Source organism: Hyla sarda, chromosome 4, assembly GCF_029499605.1.
Source record: "Hyla sarda isolate aHylSar1 chromosome 4, aHylSar1.hap1, whole genome shotgun sequence".
Classification (NCBI taxonomy): Eukaryota; Metazoa; Chordata; class Amphibia; order Anura; family Hylidae; genus Hyla; species Hyla sarda.
Window position 1 is genome coordinate 67,458,453 of NC_079192.1, and position 22,284 is coordinate 67,480,736.

Genomic DNA, 22,284 nt, shown 5'->3' on the forward strand with positions numbered 1-22,284 from the left:
GAGAGTCAATGCATATGGTTTTCAATGGAGAGTCAATGCATATGGTTTTCATTGGAGAGTCAATGCATATGGTTTTCATTGGAGAGTCAATGCATATGGTTTTCAATGGAGAGTCAATGCATATGGTTTTCAGTACGGTTCCATACGGTTTTCAATGGAGAGTCAATGCATATGGTTTTCAATGGAGAGTCAATGCATATGGTTTTCAATGGAGAGTCAATGCATATGGTTTTCAATGGAGAGTCAATGCATATGGTTTTCAATGGAGAGTCAATGCATATGGTTTTCAATGGAGAGTCAATGCATATGGTTTTCAATGGAGAGTCAATGCATATGGTTTTCAATGGAGAGTCAATGCATATGGTTTTCAATGGAGAGTCAATGCATATGGTTTTCAATGGAGAGTCAATGCATATGGTTTTCAATGGAGAGTCAATGCATATGGTTTTCAATGGAGAGTCAATGCATATGGTTTTCAATGGAGAGTCAATGCATATGGTTTTCAATGGAGAGTCAATGCATATGGTTTTCAATGGAGAGTCAATGCATATGGTTTTCAATGGAGAGTCAATGCATATGGTTTTCAATGGAGAGTCAATGCATATGGTTTTCAGTACGGTTCCATACGGTTTTCAATGGAGAGTCAATGCATATGGTTTTCAATGGAGAGTCAATGCATATGGTTTTCAGTACGGTTCCATACGGTTTTCAATGGAGAGTCAATGCATATGGTTTTCAATGGAGAGTCAATGCATATGGTTTTCAATGGAGAGTCAATGCATATGGTTTTCAATGGAGAGTCAATGCATATGGTTTTCAATGGAGAGTCAATGCATATGGTTTTCAATGGAGAGTCAATGCATATGGTTTTCAATGGAGAGTCAATGCATACGGTTTTCAATGGAGAGTCAATGCATACGGTTTTCAATGGAGAGTCAATGCATACGGTTTTCAATGGAGAGTCAATGCATACGGTTTTCAATGGAGAGTCAATGCATATGGTTTTCAATGGAGAGTCAATGCATATGGTTTTCAATGGAGAGTCAATGCATATGGTTTTCAATGGAGAGTCAATGCATATGGTTTTCAATGGAGAGTCAATGCATATGGTTTTCAATGGAGAGTCAATGCATACGGTTTTCAATGGAGAGTCAATGCATACGGTTTTCAATGGAGAGTCAATGCATACGGTTTTCCATGGAGAGTCAATGCATACGGTTTTCCATGGAGAGTCAATGCATACGGTTTTCCATGGAGAGTCAATGCATACGGTTTTCAATGGAGAGTCAATGCATACGGTTTTCAATGGAGAGTCAATGCATACGGTTTTCAATGGAGAGTCAATGCATACGGTTTTCATTGGAGAGTCAATGCATACGGTTTTCATTGGAGAGTCAATGCATACGGTTTTCATTGGAGAGTCAATGCATATGGTTTTCAATGGAGAGTCAATGCATATGGTTTTCAGTACGGTTCCATACGGTTTTCAATGGAGAGTCAATGCATATGGTTTTCAGTACGGTTCCATACGGTTTTCAATGGAGAGTCAATGCATATGGTTTTCAATGGAGAGTCAATGCATATGGTTTTCAATGGAGAGTCAATGCATACGGTTTTCAATGGAGAGTCAATGCATACGGTTTTCAATGGAGAGTCAATGCATACGGTTTTCAATGGAGAGTCAATGCATATGGTTTTCAATGGAGAGTCAATGCATATGGTTTTCATTGGAGAGTCAATGCATATGGTTTTCATTGGAGAGTCAATGCATATGGTTTTCATTGGAGAGTCAATGCATATGGTTTTCATTGGAGAGTCAATGCATAAAGTTTTCAATGGAGAGTCAATGCATATGGTTTTCAGTACGGTTCCATACGGTTTTCAATGGAGAGTCAATGCATATGGTTTTCAATGGAGAGTCAATGCATATGGTTTTTATTGGAGAGTCAATGCATATGGTTTTCAATGGAGAGTCAATGCATATGGTTTTCAGTACGGTTCCATACGGTTTTCAATGGAGAGTCAATGCATATGGTTTTCAGTACGGTTCCATACGGTTTTCAATGGAGAGTCAATGCATATGGTTTTCAATGGAGAGTCAATGCATATGGTTTTCAGTACGGTTCCATACGGTTTTCAATGGAGAGTCAATGCATATGGTTTTCAATGGAGAGTCAATGCATATGGTTTTTATTGGAGAGTCAATGCATATGGTTTTCAATGGAGAGTCAATGCATATGGTTTTCAGTACGGTTCCATACGGTTTTCAATGGAGAGTCAATGCATATGGTTTTCAGTACGGTTCCATACGGTTTTCAATGGAGAGTCAATGCATATGGTTTTCAATGGAGAGTCAATGCATATGGTTTTCAATGGAGAGTCAATGCATATGGTTTTCATTGGAGAGTCAATGCATATGGTTTTCAATGGAGAGTCAATGCATATGGTTTTCATTGGAGAGTCAATGCATATGGTTTTCAGTACGGTTCCATACGGTTTTCAATGGAGAGTCAATGCATATGGTTTTCAGTACAGCTCCATATGGTTTTCAAATTGAACTGGAACTGGATTGCAAAAAAATTGAACTGTATTGCAAAACATGGTGTGAACGCAGCCTAAGTAAGTTTTAAAGTGTGATCTGGGCTGGAGTGAAAGTGTGCAAAAAATAAGCGACAATTTTAAATTGTCGCCATTGATGAATCAGCTACGACTGTGTGAAGTGAAGTTAATTTGACTTCATCCTCAGGAGTTCAGATAAATCTATACAAATAGCTGTAAAAGTGCAATGATAAATTCTCCCGATATGTTTTGTCACTGCAGGGCTTATTGCTGTATCACCACACAAAGGTGCGCTCTCGTGTCCTCGCTCAAAGACGCAGCACACACATGGACGGCCATGAAACCTGCTACGCTATATTTGCTCTTCCAAGCCTTGACTCTATGAGGTGTGAAGCAGGAGCCCCTGGTGCCCACACATGGAGAGCTGTCAGGGTGGATTTAGTAGTCACTCCATATGAGGAATATCCCTTTGCCCTTCTAGGGTGGACAGGATCGAAGGTCAGTAATGTGAAGCTCTATTTTTAGATTAATGCCTAGAGCAGGGTTTTCCAACCAGGGTGCCTCCAGCTGTTGCAAAACTACAACTCCCAGCATGCCCGGACAGCCAAAGGCTGTCCGGGCATGCTGGGAGTTGTAGTTTTGCAACAGCTGGAGGCACCCTGGTTGGGAAACTCCGACCTAGAGAATTATATGTCGCAGGATTTCGGTGCTGCCACTTGTCAGAACAAACGTATTAGAAGATATCTACTATTTCATCTTCTATATCAGAACATCAGAGTAGAGGGTGTCACTAGAGATGAGCGAACTTACAGTAAATTCGATTCGTCACGAACTTCTCGGCTCGGCAGTTGATGACTTTTCCTGCATAAATTAGTTCAGCTTTCCGGTGCTCCGGTGGGCTAGAAAAGGTGGATACAGTCCTAGGAGACTCTTTCCTAGGACTGTATCCACCTTTTCCAGCCCACCGGAGCACCGGAAAGCTGAACTAATTTATGCAGGATAATCATCAACTGCCGAGCCGAGAAGTTCGTGACGAATCGAATTTACTGTAAGTTCGCTCATCTCTAGTTGTCAGTGCTGAATTCTCTTTTATAGCAATAAGAGGCGGAGCCTGTATCCAACTGGAAATGACAAGGGGGAGGAGTCATTACTGATTACTCTTATATGGCGTTCAGACAGGGATCTCCTCCCACGTGTCCTTTATCAGATGGATACAGACACCGTACAGTATACAGATCTTATCACAGCAGATTTACCCCCCATTGAATGATGTATCTTGGGCAAAAAAAAAAAAAAGCCAGAAGCACAATGTAAACACAGCCTCAGGAGAGGTGTATATCTACTATATACCCTGATCCCATAGCTGCAGTATAGAGATGGAGCTAAGTAGGTAGGGGGTCTGTGAGATGCTGGTTCATAGTAAGGCTGGGTTCACACCATGTTTTTTCAAGTTCCGTATCAGGTATTTGATTTAAAAAAGAAAAAAAAACTGGTTCCTCAAAACCGGACTAAATTGTATCAAAATGTGTGTATACATTTTTATCCATGTACGGATTTAAAAATGACGTCGGTTGCATCCGTTAAATATTGTTTTTTTGTTTTTTTTTTTACATGGGAGTCAATGGGAACCGTACAGAACTGTATGTGCGTACGGTTCCATACGGTTTTTAACTTTTCACTCCATTATGAATAAAGTTTCACTTGTTTGATTGAAATTCCAAGACAAAAACTGTGCAAAGTCAAAAACCGTATGGTGAAAACCGGATAAAACCGTACGCACATACAGTTCTGTACGGTTCCCATTGACTCCCATGTTAAAAAAAAAAGTATATGTTACAATACGGGTTTTCACCTGGACCAAAAACCGTGGTAGACTATGATTTTGGGTACAGGAAATAACTGACAAAACTGTACAGGATGCAAAACTGACACAACCTGATGCATCTTTTTGGCATATGGTTTTCAAACGGAAAATGTAAAGGGGAACTGTATTGCAAAAACGGGGTTTGAACCCAGCCTAGGTCAGCTGACACAGGACTGACCACTTTAAAGTTTTTTTTTTTGTGGGTCAGACAGGTGATCACATGACCCAGTTACATCAATAAAATTCCTGGATGCAGCTCTGCTGGAATAAAACCAATGGTGCTGTACGATTAGTGATGGTGAGTGTCTATGAGAGATCTCCTGTAATGGTTTTGGATAGAGCAGGGGTTATAATTTTGCACCTCTCCTCTTTTGCAGCATTTTGAAAGGGAATTGCGTCGCTATTCTTGGCATGAAAAGAATCTGTCTTTAAACAGTCATGGGCTTTATGATACACAAAAGGTAAGAATCTGCCGGAATATGAAGTATACCAGAGGAGATTTATCAAAACCTGTGCAGAGGAAACGTTGACCAGTTGCCCATAGCAACCAATCAGATCTCTGCTTTCATTTTAAAGGCCTTTTTAAAAAGTAAAGAAATCTGATTGGTTACTATGGGCAACTGGTCAACCTTTCCTCTGCACTTGTTTTGATAAATCTCCCCAAATATCAAGTGAATATTTTTACTCTACTATGGTGCAGTTTGGGTACAGTCAGGGTTTTTACTTTCCCTGCGCTGGTTGGATTTATAGATAAACACCACTGGGAATTTATTGCATTTGATCACATACTGATGTTTTCAAAAGTGTTATCTTAAAGGGTTACACAGACTTGCATTGAGGGTGTGACATCATGAGGGGGCGGGGCTATGACATCACAAGCTCCTGGCTCCAGCGGTCTGAACAGTTTGTTCCAGATGCTGAGCAGTGGAGTACCCCTTTAAGGGACATATATCCACGTTAACAAACCGTTTGAACCAGATAAATTCAATGACAGAAAAACCTTGATCTCCCTACAGGGACCCGGCGTTACCACGGCACCACAGTCGACATACCCCCTTCATACAGCTCTATGGGAGAGGCGGGAGACACGAACGCTGCATCTCCATCCGTCTTATAGAGATACATGAAGGAGGCGCGTCAACCACAGCGTCATGCTGCTGCCAACACGCCTCCTGCATGGGAGAACCACGGCCCCTTACAGGAGATTGCGGGGGGGGTCCCAGTGTTCGGACCCCCTGCAATCAGACACTTATCCCCTATCCTGCCGAGAGGAGATAAGTGTCTATTGCTGCAGATCTCCTATGAAAGTAAGCAAAGTCTTGAATACATAGGGAAATTGTGTAACTTTATTATTTAAAACCAGAAAGTGACTTGTCAGGGGGTCTCTGCTCACATCCAGTATTTTTTGTTTGTAGAATTGCTCCATCCCCGCAACGTCTGAGGAAGAGATATTTGCACTTCTGGGTCTGGACTATGTGCCTCCCCCATACAGAAATGCCTGACTGTCCGTGTCAAGTGTGTGGAAGATTTTTTTCCTTGTCAAGGTATTAATTTGTATCAATATGCACTGAAAAATAGTTTACTAAATGTATACATTTTTTTGATTGATTTTTGAGTAAAATATTTCTTAGGCTGGGTTCACACCACGTTTTTCAATTACAGTAACCGTATACGGTTTTCCGCAAAAAAAAATATACGACCGTATCCGAAACCGTATGCATAGAGAATGCATTGTAAACCGTATTCCAAATGTTGAGTACGGTTGCATCCGTTCTGCCTCGGATACGGTTTTGCCGATTTTTGAACCGTAGGCAAAAACGCTGTCGACCACGTTTTTGCCTCCGGTTGTAAAACCGTATGCGAACCGTATGCGTTTCTTTTAACATTGTTGTCTATGAGAACCGTACACAGAATTTCAGAATACGGTTGCACACGGTTTTTCTAATCCGTTTTTGGAGTTGACACATGCGCAGATTGGAATTTCAATAGAACAATAGTAACTTTATTAAATTGCTGGAAAACTAATTCCAACAAAATAGCAAAACCGCGCGCAAAAACTGATGCAAACGGATAGAACCGTACGGGGAAAAACCGTATACGTTTTAATTTGGAGTCATACGGTTGTATACGGTTGTATACGGTTTTTGCCATACGTTTTTCAGCGGAAAACTGTTTACGGTAACCGTATTTGAAAAACGTGGTGTGAACCCAGCCTTAGTTCAGTGATTCCCAACCAGGGTGCATCTTAGCTGTTGCAAAACTACAACTCCCAACAAGCCCGGACAGCCGAAGGCTGTCCGGGCATGTTGGGAGTTGTAGTTTTGCAACAGCTGGAGCACCATGATTCTACTAAGCTTAGGCATGTAACTACCGCAGTCAAATGACAATAGGGGTGGGTTTAAAGGGGTACTCCCGTGAAAACTTTTTTTTTTATAAATCAACTGGTGCCAGAAAGTTAAACCGATTTGTAAATTACTTCTATTAAAAAATCTTAATCCTTCCAATACATTTTATGGGCTGTATGCTACAGAGGAAATGCTTTTCTTTTTGGATTTCTCTGATGTCACAACCACAGTGCTCTCTGCTGACCTCTGCTGTCCATTTTAGGAACTGTCCAGAGCAGCATATGTTTGCTATGGGGATTTTCTCCTGCTCTGGACAGTTCCAAAAATGGACAGCAGAGGGCCCTGTGGTTGTGACATCAGAGAAATCCAAAAAGAAAAGCATTTCTTCTGTAGTATATAGCCCCTAAAAAGTACTGGAAGGATTAATATTTTTTAATAGAAATAATTTACAAATCTGTTTAACTTTCTGGCACTTTGATTTAAAAAATAAAGTTTTCCACCGGAATAACCCTTTAATGCATTGTGCATTTACTGCAGAGGATTAAATAATTTGGAGCAAAATTGCACTTGCAGCTGAATTCCATTGATATAAATGTGATTCTGCTGCACTGTGCACACTACCGAAGTTCTGTAATGGAACTTCCGAGTTGGATCCAGATTTCTAGGAAATAATGAAAAGGTTCTTTCACCGGAATCCTCCTGGAGTTGCCATTAATAGGACGGCGCTCTTACAGTTCCAGCCATGTGAATGAGATTTAAAAAAAATCCCTTAAATATACGCAGAAAAAATTTACAATACATTAACACATAAATTGAGCAGTGGTGCAGATTTCAAATCTGATTGTCAATATATGTTGGGGGGTTTACCGCCTACTTTCTGTTCTGATACAACATGGTCCCCTTGTTAAAGGGGTATTCCAGGAAAAAAACTTTATATATATATATATATATATATAATCAACTGACTCCAGAAAGTTAAACAGATTTGTAAATTATCTTCTATTAAAAAAAATCTTAATCCCTTTTACTTCTATTAAAAAAAATCTTAATCCCTTCAGTACTTATGAGCTTCTGAAGTTAAGGTTGGTCTTTTCTGTCTAAATCCTCTCTGATGACACGTGTCTCGGGAACCACCCAGTTTAGAAGAGGTTTGCTATGGGGATTTGCTTCTAAACTGGGCGTTTCCCGAGACACGTGTCATCAGAGAGCACTTAGACAGAAAAGAACAACCTTAACTTCAGAAGCTCATAAGTACTGAAAGGATTATGATTTTTTTAATAGAATTATTTAGAAATCTGTTTAACTTCCTGGAGCCAGTTGATATATGGATATCATATATATGGATAACCCCTTTAACGTTTGAGTTACAAAGTTGAAATGTGTCATGATTAGGATATGTTCACACGGCGGAATGTCTGCAGGAATATTCTGCACAGACATTCTGCTGCAGCAGAGTCAGGCTGGGTCCACACTACGTTTTGTCCCATACGGGAGCGCATACGGCAGGGGGAGCTAAAAGCTCGCGCTCTCGTATGTGACCGTATGCGCTCCCGTATGTCATTCATTTCAATGAGCCGACCGGAGTGAAACGTTCGGTCCGGTCGGCTCATTTTTGCGCCGTATGCGCTTTTACAACCGGACCTAAAACCGTGGTTGACCACAGTTTTAGGTCCGGTTGTAAAAGCGCATACGGCGCAAAAATGAGCCGACCGAACGTTTCACTCCGGTCGGCTCATTGAAATGAATGACATACGGGAGCGCATACGGTCACATACGGGAGCGCGAGCTTTTAGCTCCCCCCTGCCGTATGCGCTCCCGTATGGGACAAAACGTAGTGTGGACCCAGCCTCACCTTGAATTCAATGAGCTCCTTCTGCACTATTCACACTGGGATTTCCGGCATCCGGAATAATCAGGAGGCCCCAGTACAGACAGTCCCTCCCTTCTGCAGCTTCAGGTGACTATTTTTCTAATGTGTATTCGGGGAGGGGGCTTTAAAGTTTTCCTTCTCCCTTACAAAGACACAGAACCACGAAGTAAAACTGTTCATGCTTTTTCTAACTTCAAATACATACTGTGCCCTGAATGTTGTCCCTTATAAGTACTAAGCTTGATATTTAAAAGATAAGGATCTGGGCGTTACTATGTTACCAAGTCAGGATGTATTACGAATATCATCAGCAAGGAAAAGGTTAATTACTTCCTCACCAGGCCAACATATTAGAACAACATGGCCCTGAAAAATCACACACAGGACTTGTTTCTGTTGTTGCCAATTACACTAGTAACTCACAAAACTGTGGCTTAAAAACTTTATTCGACGAAGAGGACCGGTGGCCCAGATAAGATTTATCACACTGAGTCAAGGTTATGTAAAAAATGGTTTATCTGTTCCATTTTTGTATAAAACACACAGGAGAAACCTAGCCAATCAACACACAGATTTCATTTACAAGACTTCAGGAACTTTTTTTTTTTTTTGTGAAACTTTAAACCTAAAGAACATACAAAGGTTTTCCTTTAAGTCTACGCTCTATAACCTTCCATTTATCTATTTCATTTAGAAAAAGTAAAATTTTCAACGAAAATAAACAAAACAAATTCCACATATCCCCATTTTTTTCTGTCCCAGTTACAGTACAATAGTAGAGGGCAGCAGGTTATGTATTTTATGCAGTTTTCTGCTGTCCCTTCTTTCCAATGAGAGATTTGTGGATATGAGGAATAACACCTGCAATGAAAAATACAAACAGTTATTAGTCTGTACATGGATAAAATCCTAATATCCTCGTCATGTAATAAGGCTGCAATCTCATCTAAGAAATTCTCCAATTGACATTGATTTAACAATTACTTATACAGTGACCCCCCCGACCTACGATTGCCCCGACATACGATCATTTCAACATACGATCATAGCCTCTCACAGACCATCGCATATTGAAGGTAGCATCAACATATGATGCTTTTGTATGTCGGGGCTATCCGGCAGCGCAGACTGCTTCAGCTGCCACCGGATAGCCGTTTACGGTGCCCCGTGTGGTCCGCTGACTATCACTTACCTGTCCTCGGGGCTCCGGCGCGTCCTCTTCAGGATCCCCTGCATCGTCGGCGCTCTCCATCGTCGTCATCACGTCACTGCGCACGCCGTCCTGTCAACCAATAGGACGTGATGGCGGAGACGGAGAGCGTGGATGCCGGGGAAGCGGCGGCGTCGGGGACACCCCGGGGAAGCGATGACTGCCCGTAGCGGCGGGGACACGCGAGTATAACCTCCAATACCAGTGGTCTTCAACCTGTGGACCTCCAGATGTTGCAAAACTACAACTCCCAGCATGCCCGGACAGCCGTTGGCTGTCCGGGCATGCTGGGTGTTGTAGTTTTGCAACATCTGGAGGTCCGCAGGTTGTAGACCACTGTCCTTTACTTTACATTGCACGGATCCCTCAACATACGATGGTTTCAACAAACGTTGGTCCATTTGGAACGGATTACCATCGTATGTTGAGGGACCACTGTACCAGATGACTGTGTATGGTCCACTATGAATATGAAACCATAGTAGTCTCAATGGTCTCATCCCTCTTGATTGGGCACACAGCAGACCTAAGATACTTTTTTAAAATCTACAGCACTTGAGCAGACTTGCTTTTCACTAGTTTTGATAAATCTTTAAAAGTGTCAAACACTACAAAATCAATAGAGCAATAAGCAAACATAAGATGGACAGTATACCTCCTCCTGCAATGGTGGCCTTGATGAGGGAGTCCAACTCTTCATCACCACGAATGGCTAGCTGCAAGTGACGAGGAGTGATACGCTTCACCTTCAAATCTTTAGAGGCATTTCCTGCTAACTCTAGCACCTGTTTTTAGAATGAAAGGTTGGTTACATTAGTCGCATAAGCTTCAGGAGCAGCTTATTTTAGAAAATGCATTATTTCTATTTCCTTACCTCAGCAGTAAGGTATTCCAGAATGGCAGCACTGTACACTGCTGCAGTAGCACCAACTCTTCCGTGGCTTGTAGTGCGTGTCTTCAAGTGTCTGTGGATACGACCCACTGGAAACTTAAACACACATTTTGTTATAAAGCATGTAATACCGTATTCCTAAACTGCAACCAGTAGGCATGTCAATGTTATCTTTCGCAAAAGATTAAGTATATTCAGCTTTTGCCTTGTGAGGTCTTTTCTGCTGCCCTGTGTAAAGGTAACACAGGGCAGTGACTGTGGTTGGGCACATGTGTTTTTATAATTTAAGTATATTTATGTTAAAATTTGTATACATTTTAGATAATGGATTTGTGTAAATGTCATGGTAAAGTATAACTGAAGATTCTTGGGCCCAAATTTGACAACTTTAAGGGGTACTGATGGGGAAATAAAACGTAACCCCTATTGGTATGGATAAGTGTCTGATCACAGGAGATCCGACCGCTGAGGCCCCCTGCGATCTCCTGTAAGGGGCCCCCTGCGATCTCCTGTAAGGGGCCCCCTGCGATCTCCTGTAAGGGGCCCCGGCTACTCACCTGTCCTCTGTGTGCTCCGGCCCCCACCCTCTGAGACTAGCTCTAGTGACCGCCTGCTCTGCCAATCACCAGCTGAACCGGGGTCCTGTCTCAGCCTGGTATTTGGCTATGCGGGCCGCCACTGAAACACGTCTTCAAGGGCGAGGTTTGGGGGGATTGATGTTTGGGCGGAGCGCACAGAGGATGGGTGAGTAGCCGGGGCCCCATACAGGAGATCGCAGGGGATTCCATGGATGTTCCTGGAATACCACTTTAAATAAGCAAACTAATAAAATCTTACCTGCAGTCCTGCTCTCTGTGAGCGAGATACAGCCTTGGCCTTAGCCTTCCCACTATCCTTCCCAGCCTTACCACCAGCCTGTAAAAAAGAAAATGGAAGTTATGTACATAGTAATGTAATCTTCTACATGTTAAAAATTTCAGTGACAAAGTGCTGCTTCACAATTGTGCAATGTTCTTAAAAAATTCCTGTTTCAGTGCATGCGGACCAATTTAACATACCCTTAATGCAAAATGAGGCAGTCTGCATAATATTACTTGTCAGCTTCTTGTTGCAACCTTAAAGAAGTCTCATTCCCAACAGTACAGTTTTAGATCACGGGGGTGCAAGCGCTGTAGCCCCCCCCCCCCCCGCGATCGTCTGTACGGAGTCCCAGTTCTCCCACAGAGTGGCGCGTCATGACCCCTGCCCCTCCATGTATCTCTATGGGAGAGCTGTTTGGCAATCTTCGGCTCTCCCATAGAGCTATATGGAGTGGTCGTGACCCGCCACCCTGTGGGAGAGCCGGGGTCACAGCACTCGGACCCCATGCGATCTAAAACTTATCCCCTATCTTGTGGATAGGGAATAAGCTTTTCTGGACTTGTCCTTTTAATGTCTCGCTATACAAGAGGCAATCTGACTATGATGGGCTTCTTGCACTGGTCGCTTGCAACTTTTTTCCATGCAGAAACAAATTACAGTTTATGGTCGTTATTTATATGACTTGTTGCAGTTATCTACCTGTTATTGGCCTGATCATCAACCCAATATTGTCTACAGGTGACACCTATGTGGTTTGGAACACATCACCCTTCAGTTCCAGGGGCGGACGGGCTGGATGAGGGAAGGGTGGGGGGTGGTGGTCACAGCATGGCACTAGTTATTTCTTGGGCTACTTTCACATTACCATTTTTCATGGTAGTGACTGTCATCGGGGCTGCCGGGGAGAATACCAGGAGAATTTTTTTTTTTTTTTTTAAATAGCGGCGCCCGACAGACCCCTTTGACTAAAATGGGGTCCATCAGGACCCACTGTTGCCCGTTGTGCCCTGTCAAACTAAAAAAAAAAGAAAAGTTTGACAGCCGTTCTCGACAAGTGCAACGGCAGTGTGAAAGTGAAATATGAGTTTGGTATCACTGATTTATGACCAAAACTTGTGTGTGTATTTGTGCTGTTTTGTTTTAATTTAGTCTGGCTCTTTTTTATGACACTCTTTCAGATGAGGAGAGGCCATGGGCAGTGTAACCTTCCTGCAGAAACATGGAGGATTTTGAAACTAAAGTACCAAAGGCATTTTTCAGCTAAGCTGGATTTGGCTGTATGATCTTATATTTAAGACATGGAAGGTCAGGTAACCTGTACTTTATTTTTGCAGGAAAGTAAAAGGATTTGGTTTAATAGGAGTTGCCCTTCCGCTACCTTACCTTTTCTCACCCTATCAGTGTGAAAAACTGGAATCAGTCATTGTTGATGCTGGTATCTAACGTCATCTAACAAAACCTCTTGTATTTGTATGTAATATATTGTGTGTTCCCCCCCCCCCCCCCCCCCCATCATTTCTACTGCATTAGATTGTCCATTGTTAGTTATATTATTACTGTGGTCTAGCTAAGGAAGACTTGAGTCAAACCAAAAACTACACCATGCTTATTGCGGGGCCTCCTCACAGGGCTGTAAACGACACAGGGATTTCCTTTAGGTATGTTTTTTTTTTTTTTTATAATAAATGTGCCTTCCCCCCCCACCAAATATCATATTCATATCACAAGGGTACAAGTTTGGCCTAGAGTGTGTTTTTTCCCCCCAGATTCAGTCAGGTTTTCTCTTTCTTCCTTTGCATTTTAAAATACATGTAAAAACTTGCACAATTTATTTTTGTAAGGGTAAAGTTTACAAAGGATGGGCATGTTGCAAACTTTCAGTACCAAATCCACAACATTATTGCATGTATTTCAACAGAGACAAATCCACACCAAATTATATGGATTTCTGTGTGAATCTGTGGCAGAAAATGTACATTGAAGGCAGGGCAACATTTCAAATCTGTTGTTGCAGATTATTACATTGCTGTTGGTAAAAATCCTAGCAATTCCAACAAAGATTGTCATACCGTGGCTTTTCAATTAAATTGACACATGAATTTCATACAGATTTTGGCTGAACTGGCCCCAATTGTTCAAAGTGTGTGAAATTTTCCTACAGCGACCAATAACCGTTCAGCTTTCTCTGTACCAGAGCTCATTCAGATAGGAGAGCTGAGCTGTGAGCGGTCACTGTGGGGAAAATCTCTCCGGTTTCTCACAGGTTTGAGTAAATAAAGGCCACTGTCTGATTGCTCCTTCACAATGCTGGTTCTGTGACATTCTGCACGTTTTCAAGCCTGCAAATCTGCAGTACACCCATCCTGTGTAGAAGCACCCTGAATTGTGATATTTTATAGAAGCATTTTCCAGGTCTTTTATAGGGTACACTCACAGGATCTGTTTCGGGTTTTCTGTAGAGGATTATGTTAAAATTTATGGGGTTTGCGGCAGATTTTGCACTGTGACTGAAACCCACAGCAGGGAACTTGTAGTAGATACCACCCATGTGAACTTACCCTTAAAGGAGTTATCAAGGAATAGGAAAAAAGCTACTTTCTTCCACAAACAGCACCACATGTCCCTAGGTTGTGTGTGGTATTACAACTTGGCTCTATTCATTTTAATTGAACTGCAGGTGTGGTGTTTTGTTTTTTGAAAAAATTCACTGTTTTTCTAATAATGGATAACAACTTTTAAGTTTGCTTTCAAATTTCATAAAAAACAGTAATGAATTTAAAAAATACCTTTTTGGTGTTTTTTTATCCTCTGCTAATTTGTGTAGTGCACTTCATAATTGGTCATGGCATTGTTGTGGCAAAAAGTTTCTTTTAGGGTGCATTCCCACGTGGCGTATTTTGCTGCGTATTTTCCTACCCATTGACTTAAACAGAGAAAATAAAATAAGCAGCAGCAAATACGCCGTGTGGGAATGTACCCTTAGAGTGCTTTCACACCATGTTTTTCAGCCTACGGCTGCCAGATCTGGCTGGGGGAGAGGAAAACCGTGCGCTCCCAGCCGGACCAGCGCTGAAATTCATTGACGTTAATGAGCTGACCAGTCACTGTTTGACTCCAGTCGGCTCATTTCTGCCCCATATTCAGTTTTGTATACTACGGTTTTAGGTCCGGTCAGGCTCATTAAAGTCAATGGATTTCAGTGCCGATCCGGGAGCGCACGGTTTTCCCCTCCCCCAGCTGGATCCGGCAGCCGTAGGCTGAAAACGTGTTGTGAAAGCACTCTTACCTAAGGCCATGAAGGAGATTTATCAAAACCAATGCAGGGGAAAAGTTGCCCATAGCAACCAATCAGATTGCTTCTTTAATTTTGCAGACCCTTTAAAAAAAAAAAAAAAAAAAAAAAAAAACATTTAAATAAGCAATCTGGTTGCTATAGGCAACTCTGCACGTTTTTATAAATCTCCCTCGTTGTTTCTACAAAAGATTTTTCTGGCATTTTTGTTTTTCTTTTTAGAAAACTCTTACTACAGTTTTTGAGCCAAAGTCAGAAGTGGATCTTGTAGAAGATATAAGTATAATTTATTCCTTTAGGATATGTTCACACTATGGAATTCCTCGCGGAATTCCGCAGTGTGAATGGGTCTCTGTGGGACAACTCCGCCTCTGAAATTGTTCTGCGCAAAGAAAGAACATGTTTATTCTTTGCGCGGAAGTCCGCGAACACTGCATAGCAGTCAATGGTGACGGCACAGTGCTGCGCGGTCCTTCCGCCAGCTGCCAGTCTGAATCTCCGCTCACTGAATTCACACTCTGTAGTGTCACCATACCCTTATACGTCCTATCCCTTTTGAATACATTTCTGGCTTTGGCTCAAAAACTGCAGTGGCAGAATTCCAAAAACTGCCAGAAATAAACCTGTGTGGAGACCTAGCCTAACAAAGTGAGAAATGAGTGTCGTGGCCTAACCTGTGAGTTTAGGTCACAATTTAAATGGGCACTTTCATTAAAACGAATTTTTGCTATTGCATTCCTTATGGTAAATTAAAACTCTTTCTAATGTACTTTGTTTAAAAAAAATGAAGTTTTCTATGTTTTGTGTGTTAAAAAAGCTGCCACATGGTGTCTCCCTACGTGTCCAGAGCACATTTCCCCCCATCTTTTGCACAGACTTTGGACTCCAATATCAAGGTAGAAAACTAAAAAATAAAAATCAGTCAGGGGGTGGTTTATCATGATGGGACAGTGAACTGGGAGGATTATAACATTTAACAAGATCATCACGGGGTACTTTTTAAGCACAACCAGCTTAAATTGTGTTGTCTAACTCATATTTTTTTTTTAAGTGACTGATAATCATATAAAATAACAAAAGAAGGAAAACTCTCGAGCATCAAGAGGGTTTCACACATGCCATTTACTTTATTTTATATGATCACCAGTAATTTGAACAGAGAAAATAAATAAAAAAAACACTTACCAAACATGACATGCTGTGTATGTAGACATTTACATAGTTTACTGCAGAATTTAGCCCCCATAACCTGCCCCCACAAAAATGCAGCTTATGAAACCATGCGGTGTATGAAACCAGACTTTGATAACTGTTTTATCATTAGTCAAAGTGAGAAGTGGATTTGCAAGGGAGAAAAAGTATAAAGGTAAGTCTTTTACTCCACTTTTGTGTATTCACTCCTGTATTTGGACACTGCATACAGAATTGCAGCCTAAATCCAACACACTTAAGGCCCCCCTCTGCATGTTAGTAAAAGATTGTCTGCACCCGCTTTTTTTGGCAGGACTTAGTCTAACATGTACAGAAGCCTCCTAAAAGATATCTGTAGAAAGAGAGGTTCAGGCAAGATTATAACTGCCTGACCCTTCTGTTTTCTGGGAGATAAGCTGCTGCCAGATGAGTCTGGCAGCAGCTTACCTCCCTGCTAGAGATGAGCGAACTTACAGTAAATTCGATTTGTCAGGAACTTCTTGGCTCGGCGTTTGCTTACTTTATCCTGCATAAATTAGTTCAGCTTTCAGGTGCTCTGGTGGGCTGGAAAAGGTGGATACAGTACTAGGAGACTTTCCTAGGACTGTATCCATCTTTTCCAGCCCACGGGAGCACCTAAACTAATTAATGCAGGCTAAAGTCAGCAAACGCCGAGCCAAGAAGTTCGTGACAAATCGAATTTACTGTAAGTTCGCTCATCTCTACTCCCTGCCTTCTATTCAGAATACTCAGCCAAGCCAAATCTTACATGTGGTGAATCGAAGAGACAGCTGTCAAGTAAATTGAAGGTGTGCACCTTACATATGTAGTGCAATAACTAAAATGAAAAACAAATTGCATCCTTCCCTCCCCCAAAACCCTCATTTGTTATGATGCAGCTAACAGTAGTCCTCAGTGAATTTAAAGGGATATCCAGGAATAGAAAGACAGCTGATTTCTTCCAAAATTGTACTACACCTATTTTGGCAGCACAAAAAAAAGCCCTCATATGGATTTGTTGTTTGTAATAATAGGTTGTCATCTTGTAGTCATTAAGCATAAGGACTATTCTATACTAGGAATAGTCCATGTGAACTAGTGTGTGTGAATAGATACATCCAGACCAATGTATGTAAACAATCTCCCCTGTAGTGAGTAGAGTACACAACATGTCCTGTCTGTAGGGATAATAACACTGGCACTTCACATCTTTTTTGTATCTGTATCAAAGGTAAAATCCACCATCGTGTACCCAGTTCTCCAAAGCTGACAGGTGCTGGAAATATACAGAAATGGGAGATCTGTCAAGGATGTCTGGTGGAATATATACAGATGGATGTGTGATTTATCACTAGTGGCAACATGTAATTTCTGCTAAAATACTTGGTTTATTAATGAAACTAAACATGTCACTGCTGTATACAGTGAATCAGTGCGCTATACAATGACCGGGCGGTGGGGATCCTAATGAGTGTCTCTGCAGGAACATCCCCAAATCTAAATAATAAGTATAGGGCTGGAATTACACAGGCAGCTTGTTGAACCAAAGCCAGAAGTTGATCCAGCAGCAAGGAGACATATAAGGCTGGGTTCACACACAGTACTTTTTAGCCAAGAGAGGGGGACAATTTTTCTACACCTTGTGTGGTGGCAATGTGTATGTGTACCAGATTTCTTAAATGGTTCCATGACAGGTGACTTTTTTTTAAATTACACTTCAGTTTACATTTTGTGACCTTTTACTAATTCTGGCTATAGCCAGTTTTGTAAGCCAGGTCAAGGCTGGTGTAGATTTGCAAAATGTGCAACTTTCCACCAAAATTTGCACATGATAAATTGACGACCACTGCAAGAAAACTTGATTTTCACAAACCTACACAATCATGAGAAAATCATTTACTTGAAAAGTCGCAAAAAATTAACTGACAAATTTAAAGCAAAATTTTTTTTACGTTAAATGATAAATTGCCCCAGAAAGAGGTGCAAATCTTTTAATTTGTCTGTGTTGGTTCCACTCATTATTGCTAAATACAGACCAAAGTCCTACATTCCTGCCATTTTTATTCCAAATATATATTTCACCACTTGCAAATCATAAAAATGTGTGTGTGTGTTCAGTGGGTGACCTAAAAGGCTATATTTACACTTTTTTTTTTGTGTGCTTTGAGACAGAAGATGTCAGTTTTATGCTTTAACCCCTTAAAAACCATAGACATAAATGTATAGAGGTACTTCGCTCACCAGGACATACATTTACATCTTGTACATGACCATCGGAGCGGTGCTTGCGGCAGGTCCAGGCTGCTATCAGGGACCTGCCACTAATGGCGGATATTAGCGATCGCGCTGATGTCCACCATTAACCCCTCAGATGCCACAATCAATACAGATCACGGCATCTGCGGCAATGCGCATGTTTAAATAGATGTTTATCTAAAATAGCGGCCGAAGGTCCCCTCACCTGCCTCTGGCCGTCTCCTGGGATCTTCTGCTCTGGTCTGAGATTGAGCAGAAGATTGCAGATAATACTGATCAGTGCTATGCCCTATACATAGTGCTGAACAATATTGGCAATCAAGTGATTGTTAAAGATAGTCCCCTGTGGGGACATAAGTGTAAAGAAAATTAAAAATCTCCTTCCAATAAAAATGGAAATTGTAATTTTAGCCCATTTTACCCCCAAAAAGCAAAAAAAAAATATATATAAAAAAATTTGGTGTATCCGTGTGCATAAATGTCTGAACTATCAAAATGTTAATTGAACCCATACGGTGAATAGCGTAAATGTAAAAAATAAAAAGTACAAAATTGCTTCTTTATCACATTTTATTAAAAAAAAAATATATATAGTGATTTAAAGTTTCATATACGCAAATGTATCAAAAAAAAAATACAGATTACAGCGCAAAAGTAAAGTAGATCTCATACCGCCCCATATACGGAAAAATTTAGTTATAGGTGGTCAAATTAGGGCGATTTTAAACATACTGATTTTGTACAAAAAGTTAGTTTTTTTTTTTTTTCAAGCAGTACAATTATAAAGTATGTAATCATGGGTATCATTTTAATCATATTGCCCCAAAGAATAAGGAAAACATAATTTTTTTTACTGTAAAGTGTACAGTGTTAAAACTAAACCCTCCAAAAATTGCAAAATTGTGGTTTTCATTTAAACTTCCTCCCAAAGAGTAAAAAAAAAAAAAAAAAATGGGGGGGGCGCTAGTTCGCCATGAAATGAGGTGTTGTTACAAAGTACACCCGGTAACGCAAAAATTAAAAGCCCTTATTTGGGCCTGAAGATAGAAATATAAAAGTTATGGATTTTAGAAGGCGAGGAGGAAAATAAAACGAAAAAGCAAATATAAAATTGGCTTGTTCCTTAAAGGGTTAAAATATTAACAGCGAATAACACTGACATCAAGGGGGGAAAATGTGATAGTTTAGGTGTGTGAATGGATGTTACATGGCCATATTGTGCACGAAAAAAATAAAAAAAAAGTATATAAGACTAAGTTTTGGTGTTTTATTTTAACCTACTCTGACTCCCACCTAATATCTACGTTTTTGCCAGTTGCAAAAATAGAGAAACAGCCTAAAAAAAAAAAAAAGTATTTTAGGCCTTAAAAGTGTAAAGATAGCCTAATAGTCTTCAGAGGGCTGTCACTGTCAGCTGATCTCAGCAGTGCCCTCCCTCCTCCTCCCTGTAATCAGCTGCAGGGACAACTACACCAAGAGGACAATGGGGGCAACATTACTAGAGATAATCCTTAGAGTAGTATTCACACAAAGACATTTCATGCAACCATGTTGTTGTTTTCAATGTCACATTGCATGGCTGTCACATTGCATGGCAGAAACCGCATTGTGTATTTAGAATTGTGTATCCAGCCCCATTGTATGCGGTCAGATGTGTCAGGGTACATGTTTCTGATGTAGATGTGCAATGGGATTTCCATCCCCCCCCCCCCCCCCCCCCCCAATAGTAAATGATGTTATGCGCACTGGACCTGATGAAGTCGCCTAAGGCCATGTTCACACAGCTTAAAAATAAATAACATTTTGGGCATTGGGAGAATCTAGGGCTCAGGTCGCTTACATCGCACCCAGAAATTCTGGGCCGCAGATTTGTTTTCCAGTGAAATTCCCATTGACAGCAATTAGATTGTTTATGATGCAAAACTGCACTGAATCGCATTTGACAGTGTGAACAAGCACTTAGATACCTTATGTGGGTGATGGTTGATGTAAGAATTGGGGGCAAGTGTTTTGTCGTTAGTAATCTACACTTTATAGCAGTGTTTACCAACCAGTGTGCCTCCAGCTGTTGCAAAACTACAACTCCCAGCATGCCCGGACAGCCTTCGGCTGTCCGGGCATGCTGGGAGTTGTAGTTTTGCAACAGCTGGAGGCACACTGGTTGGTAAACACTGCTATAAAGTGTAATACTGGTGCGATATTTTTTAGTTTAGTGTATTAATGTCGCACTGTGTATATAATCCCTGTCCCACACGGGATAAAGGACGCGTCTCTGCTTGGTCTGCATACAGAACAATACGGGCTGACACTGCCCGGAGCAGAACACGTATTAGGGCTCGCACACCGGGGAGAAGCCGGTCCAAGTACACAGTAACACGTCTACGTTCGAGCAAATCGCTCTTCCCGCCTTTTCCCCCTACCGGGACTTGTTACGTGCAGTTCGCAGCCCTCCCTGGCGCTGGCGGCGCTGCTCCCCTCCCCGTACTCCCGCCTGAGGTGACCTGAAATAGTTACCATGTTGCGGAACTTAAAGCGTCGCCGTTAGAAAATCCGAATACCGTTGCCCCCGTGCCTAGGATCCTCACTGGTGCCGGTACCGCGTACTCTCAGCCTCAAACACACACACAATAACCCCCCCCTGCCCGTCAGGCCCGATCGAGAGGACGCAGTGTAGCCAATCACGGCGCGCCTTCCTGGTTTGAAACAGCGTCTTGACCAATCGGCTCCCGGCTTCTTCCCAAGGTGCCTAGTGTGGCTCCGCCCCCTTTGCTTAACGGCTGTTTCCCTCCCAAGGCCCCTCAGCTTGCTTTTGCACACGGCCCGCAAATGAATGGGCGTGATAACTGCGCGTCAGCGGGAGAACGAGAGCCAATCATAATAAGCGCCCACTGCTGACTGATAGACAGCTCCGCCAATCAGATGACGAGACGTCCAACAGGCCGGCGGCCTTATGAGCGTGATCGGACGATTAACCAATAGGATGAATGGCTTATGGAGAGGGGCGGGTTCATCACCTTCCCGCCCTCGTTGCCTTGATTGCTTTAGTGAAAAAAAAAAAAGCTAAAATGGCGCCCGTTCTGTAGCGATAAACAGTGCGGGCAAAACGTCCAGCGGACGTGTGTCATTATCGTGTGCAAGATCGTATATTCTTACCCCATAAACGAGTAGAACGAACTTTAATATAGTAAAACGAAGAGAATCACGTGTATTTTTATATGATAGTAATGTTGACCAAAAAATAAAATAAAAAAAGTACTATGCATAGTTGTGTGGTAAATAAAAACAGTACCCCTCTGTACATGGGCAAAAAATTTACCAAAAATAAAGAAATATTAACACTTATTATTTTTTGAATAGAAAACACTACACATTTAAAAGTGAGTAGATTTATGTGAAACTGATTAAATAAAAAGTTAGGCTACGTTCACACATTTTTGCTCAGTATTGTATTTTTAATTTTTTCCAAAACCAGGAGTATAACCGATAGAGATAAAAAGTATAATGAAAAGATTTGCACCTTTTTCTGTGTTGGTTCCATTCCTGTTTTTGGTTAAAAATATTGGTTAAAATCTTGACCAAAATCCTCTGTGTGAATGTAGCCACAGGCAGGGTTTACACCACGATTTGTGCCTCCAAGGGCACAGATACATCAGGAAAACTTAAAAAAACATACCAACTCAGGGATAGGTATGGCAGAACCATTTTAATAATTGTAGCAAATAGTGAATTTGCGCAGGCCCACTCGTTCTCCCTGGGCACATGACTTGCGGGCTGGCCTTTGCTAGCTCAGCTGTGTCAAGGTTGAGGTATGGTATGTTTAGAAAGCAGCGCTCAATGGCCCTTATTTACTATTGCAAACCCGACATGTTTTGTCGGGTTCTGCGCCAGATTCTGGCTGCACCAGAATTTGCATCAGAATTGAAAAAACCCTGACTATCTCTCCA

General features: G+C 41.6%; 2 protein-coding genes across 9 annotated transcripts in view; one reads left to right on the forward strand and one right to left on the reverse strand.

Annotated features, from left to right (window-relative positions):
• POLM (DNA polymerase mu) overlaps positions 1-13,102 on the forward strand; it is a 97,666-nt gene extending 84,564 nt beyond the window's left edge. For all 8 annotated transcript variants that reach the window (XM_056571311.1, XM_056571310.1, XM_056571317.1 and 5 more), the window contains 4 exons: positions 2,821-3,057; positions 4,801-4,884; positions 5,839-5,967; positions 12,780-13,102. In XM_056571311.1, coding sequence (XP_056427286.1) covers positions 2,821-3,057; positions 4,801-4,884; positions 5,839-5,925 — 408 coding nt within the window. In that variant the 3' untranslated portion in view covers positions 5,926-5,967; positions 12,780-13,102. The remainder of the gene's footprint in view (positions 1-2,820; positions 3,058-4,800; positions 4,885-5,838; positions 5,968-12,779) is intronic.
• LOC130368070 (histone H2A.V) lies at positions 9,137-21,021 on the reverse strand. Its single transcript, XM_056571323.1, has 5 exons — positions 20,855-21,021; positions 11,578-11,655; positions 10,723-10,836; positions 10,504-10,633; positions 9,137-9,499 (listed from the first exon to the last, which is right to left on the reverse strand). Exons 1-5 carry the CDS (start codon positions 20,855-20,857, stop codon positions 9,438-9,440), a joined length of 387 nt encoding a protein of 128 aa, XP_056427298.1. The 5' UTR covers positions 20,858-21,021; the 3' UTR covers positions 9,137-9,437.
• Positions 21,022-22,284: the final 1,263 nt, after the last annotated feature.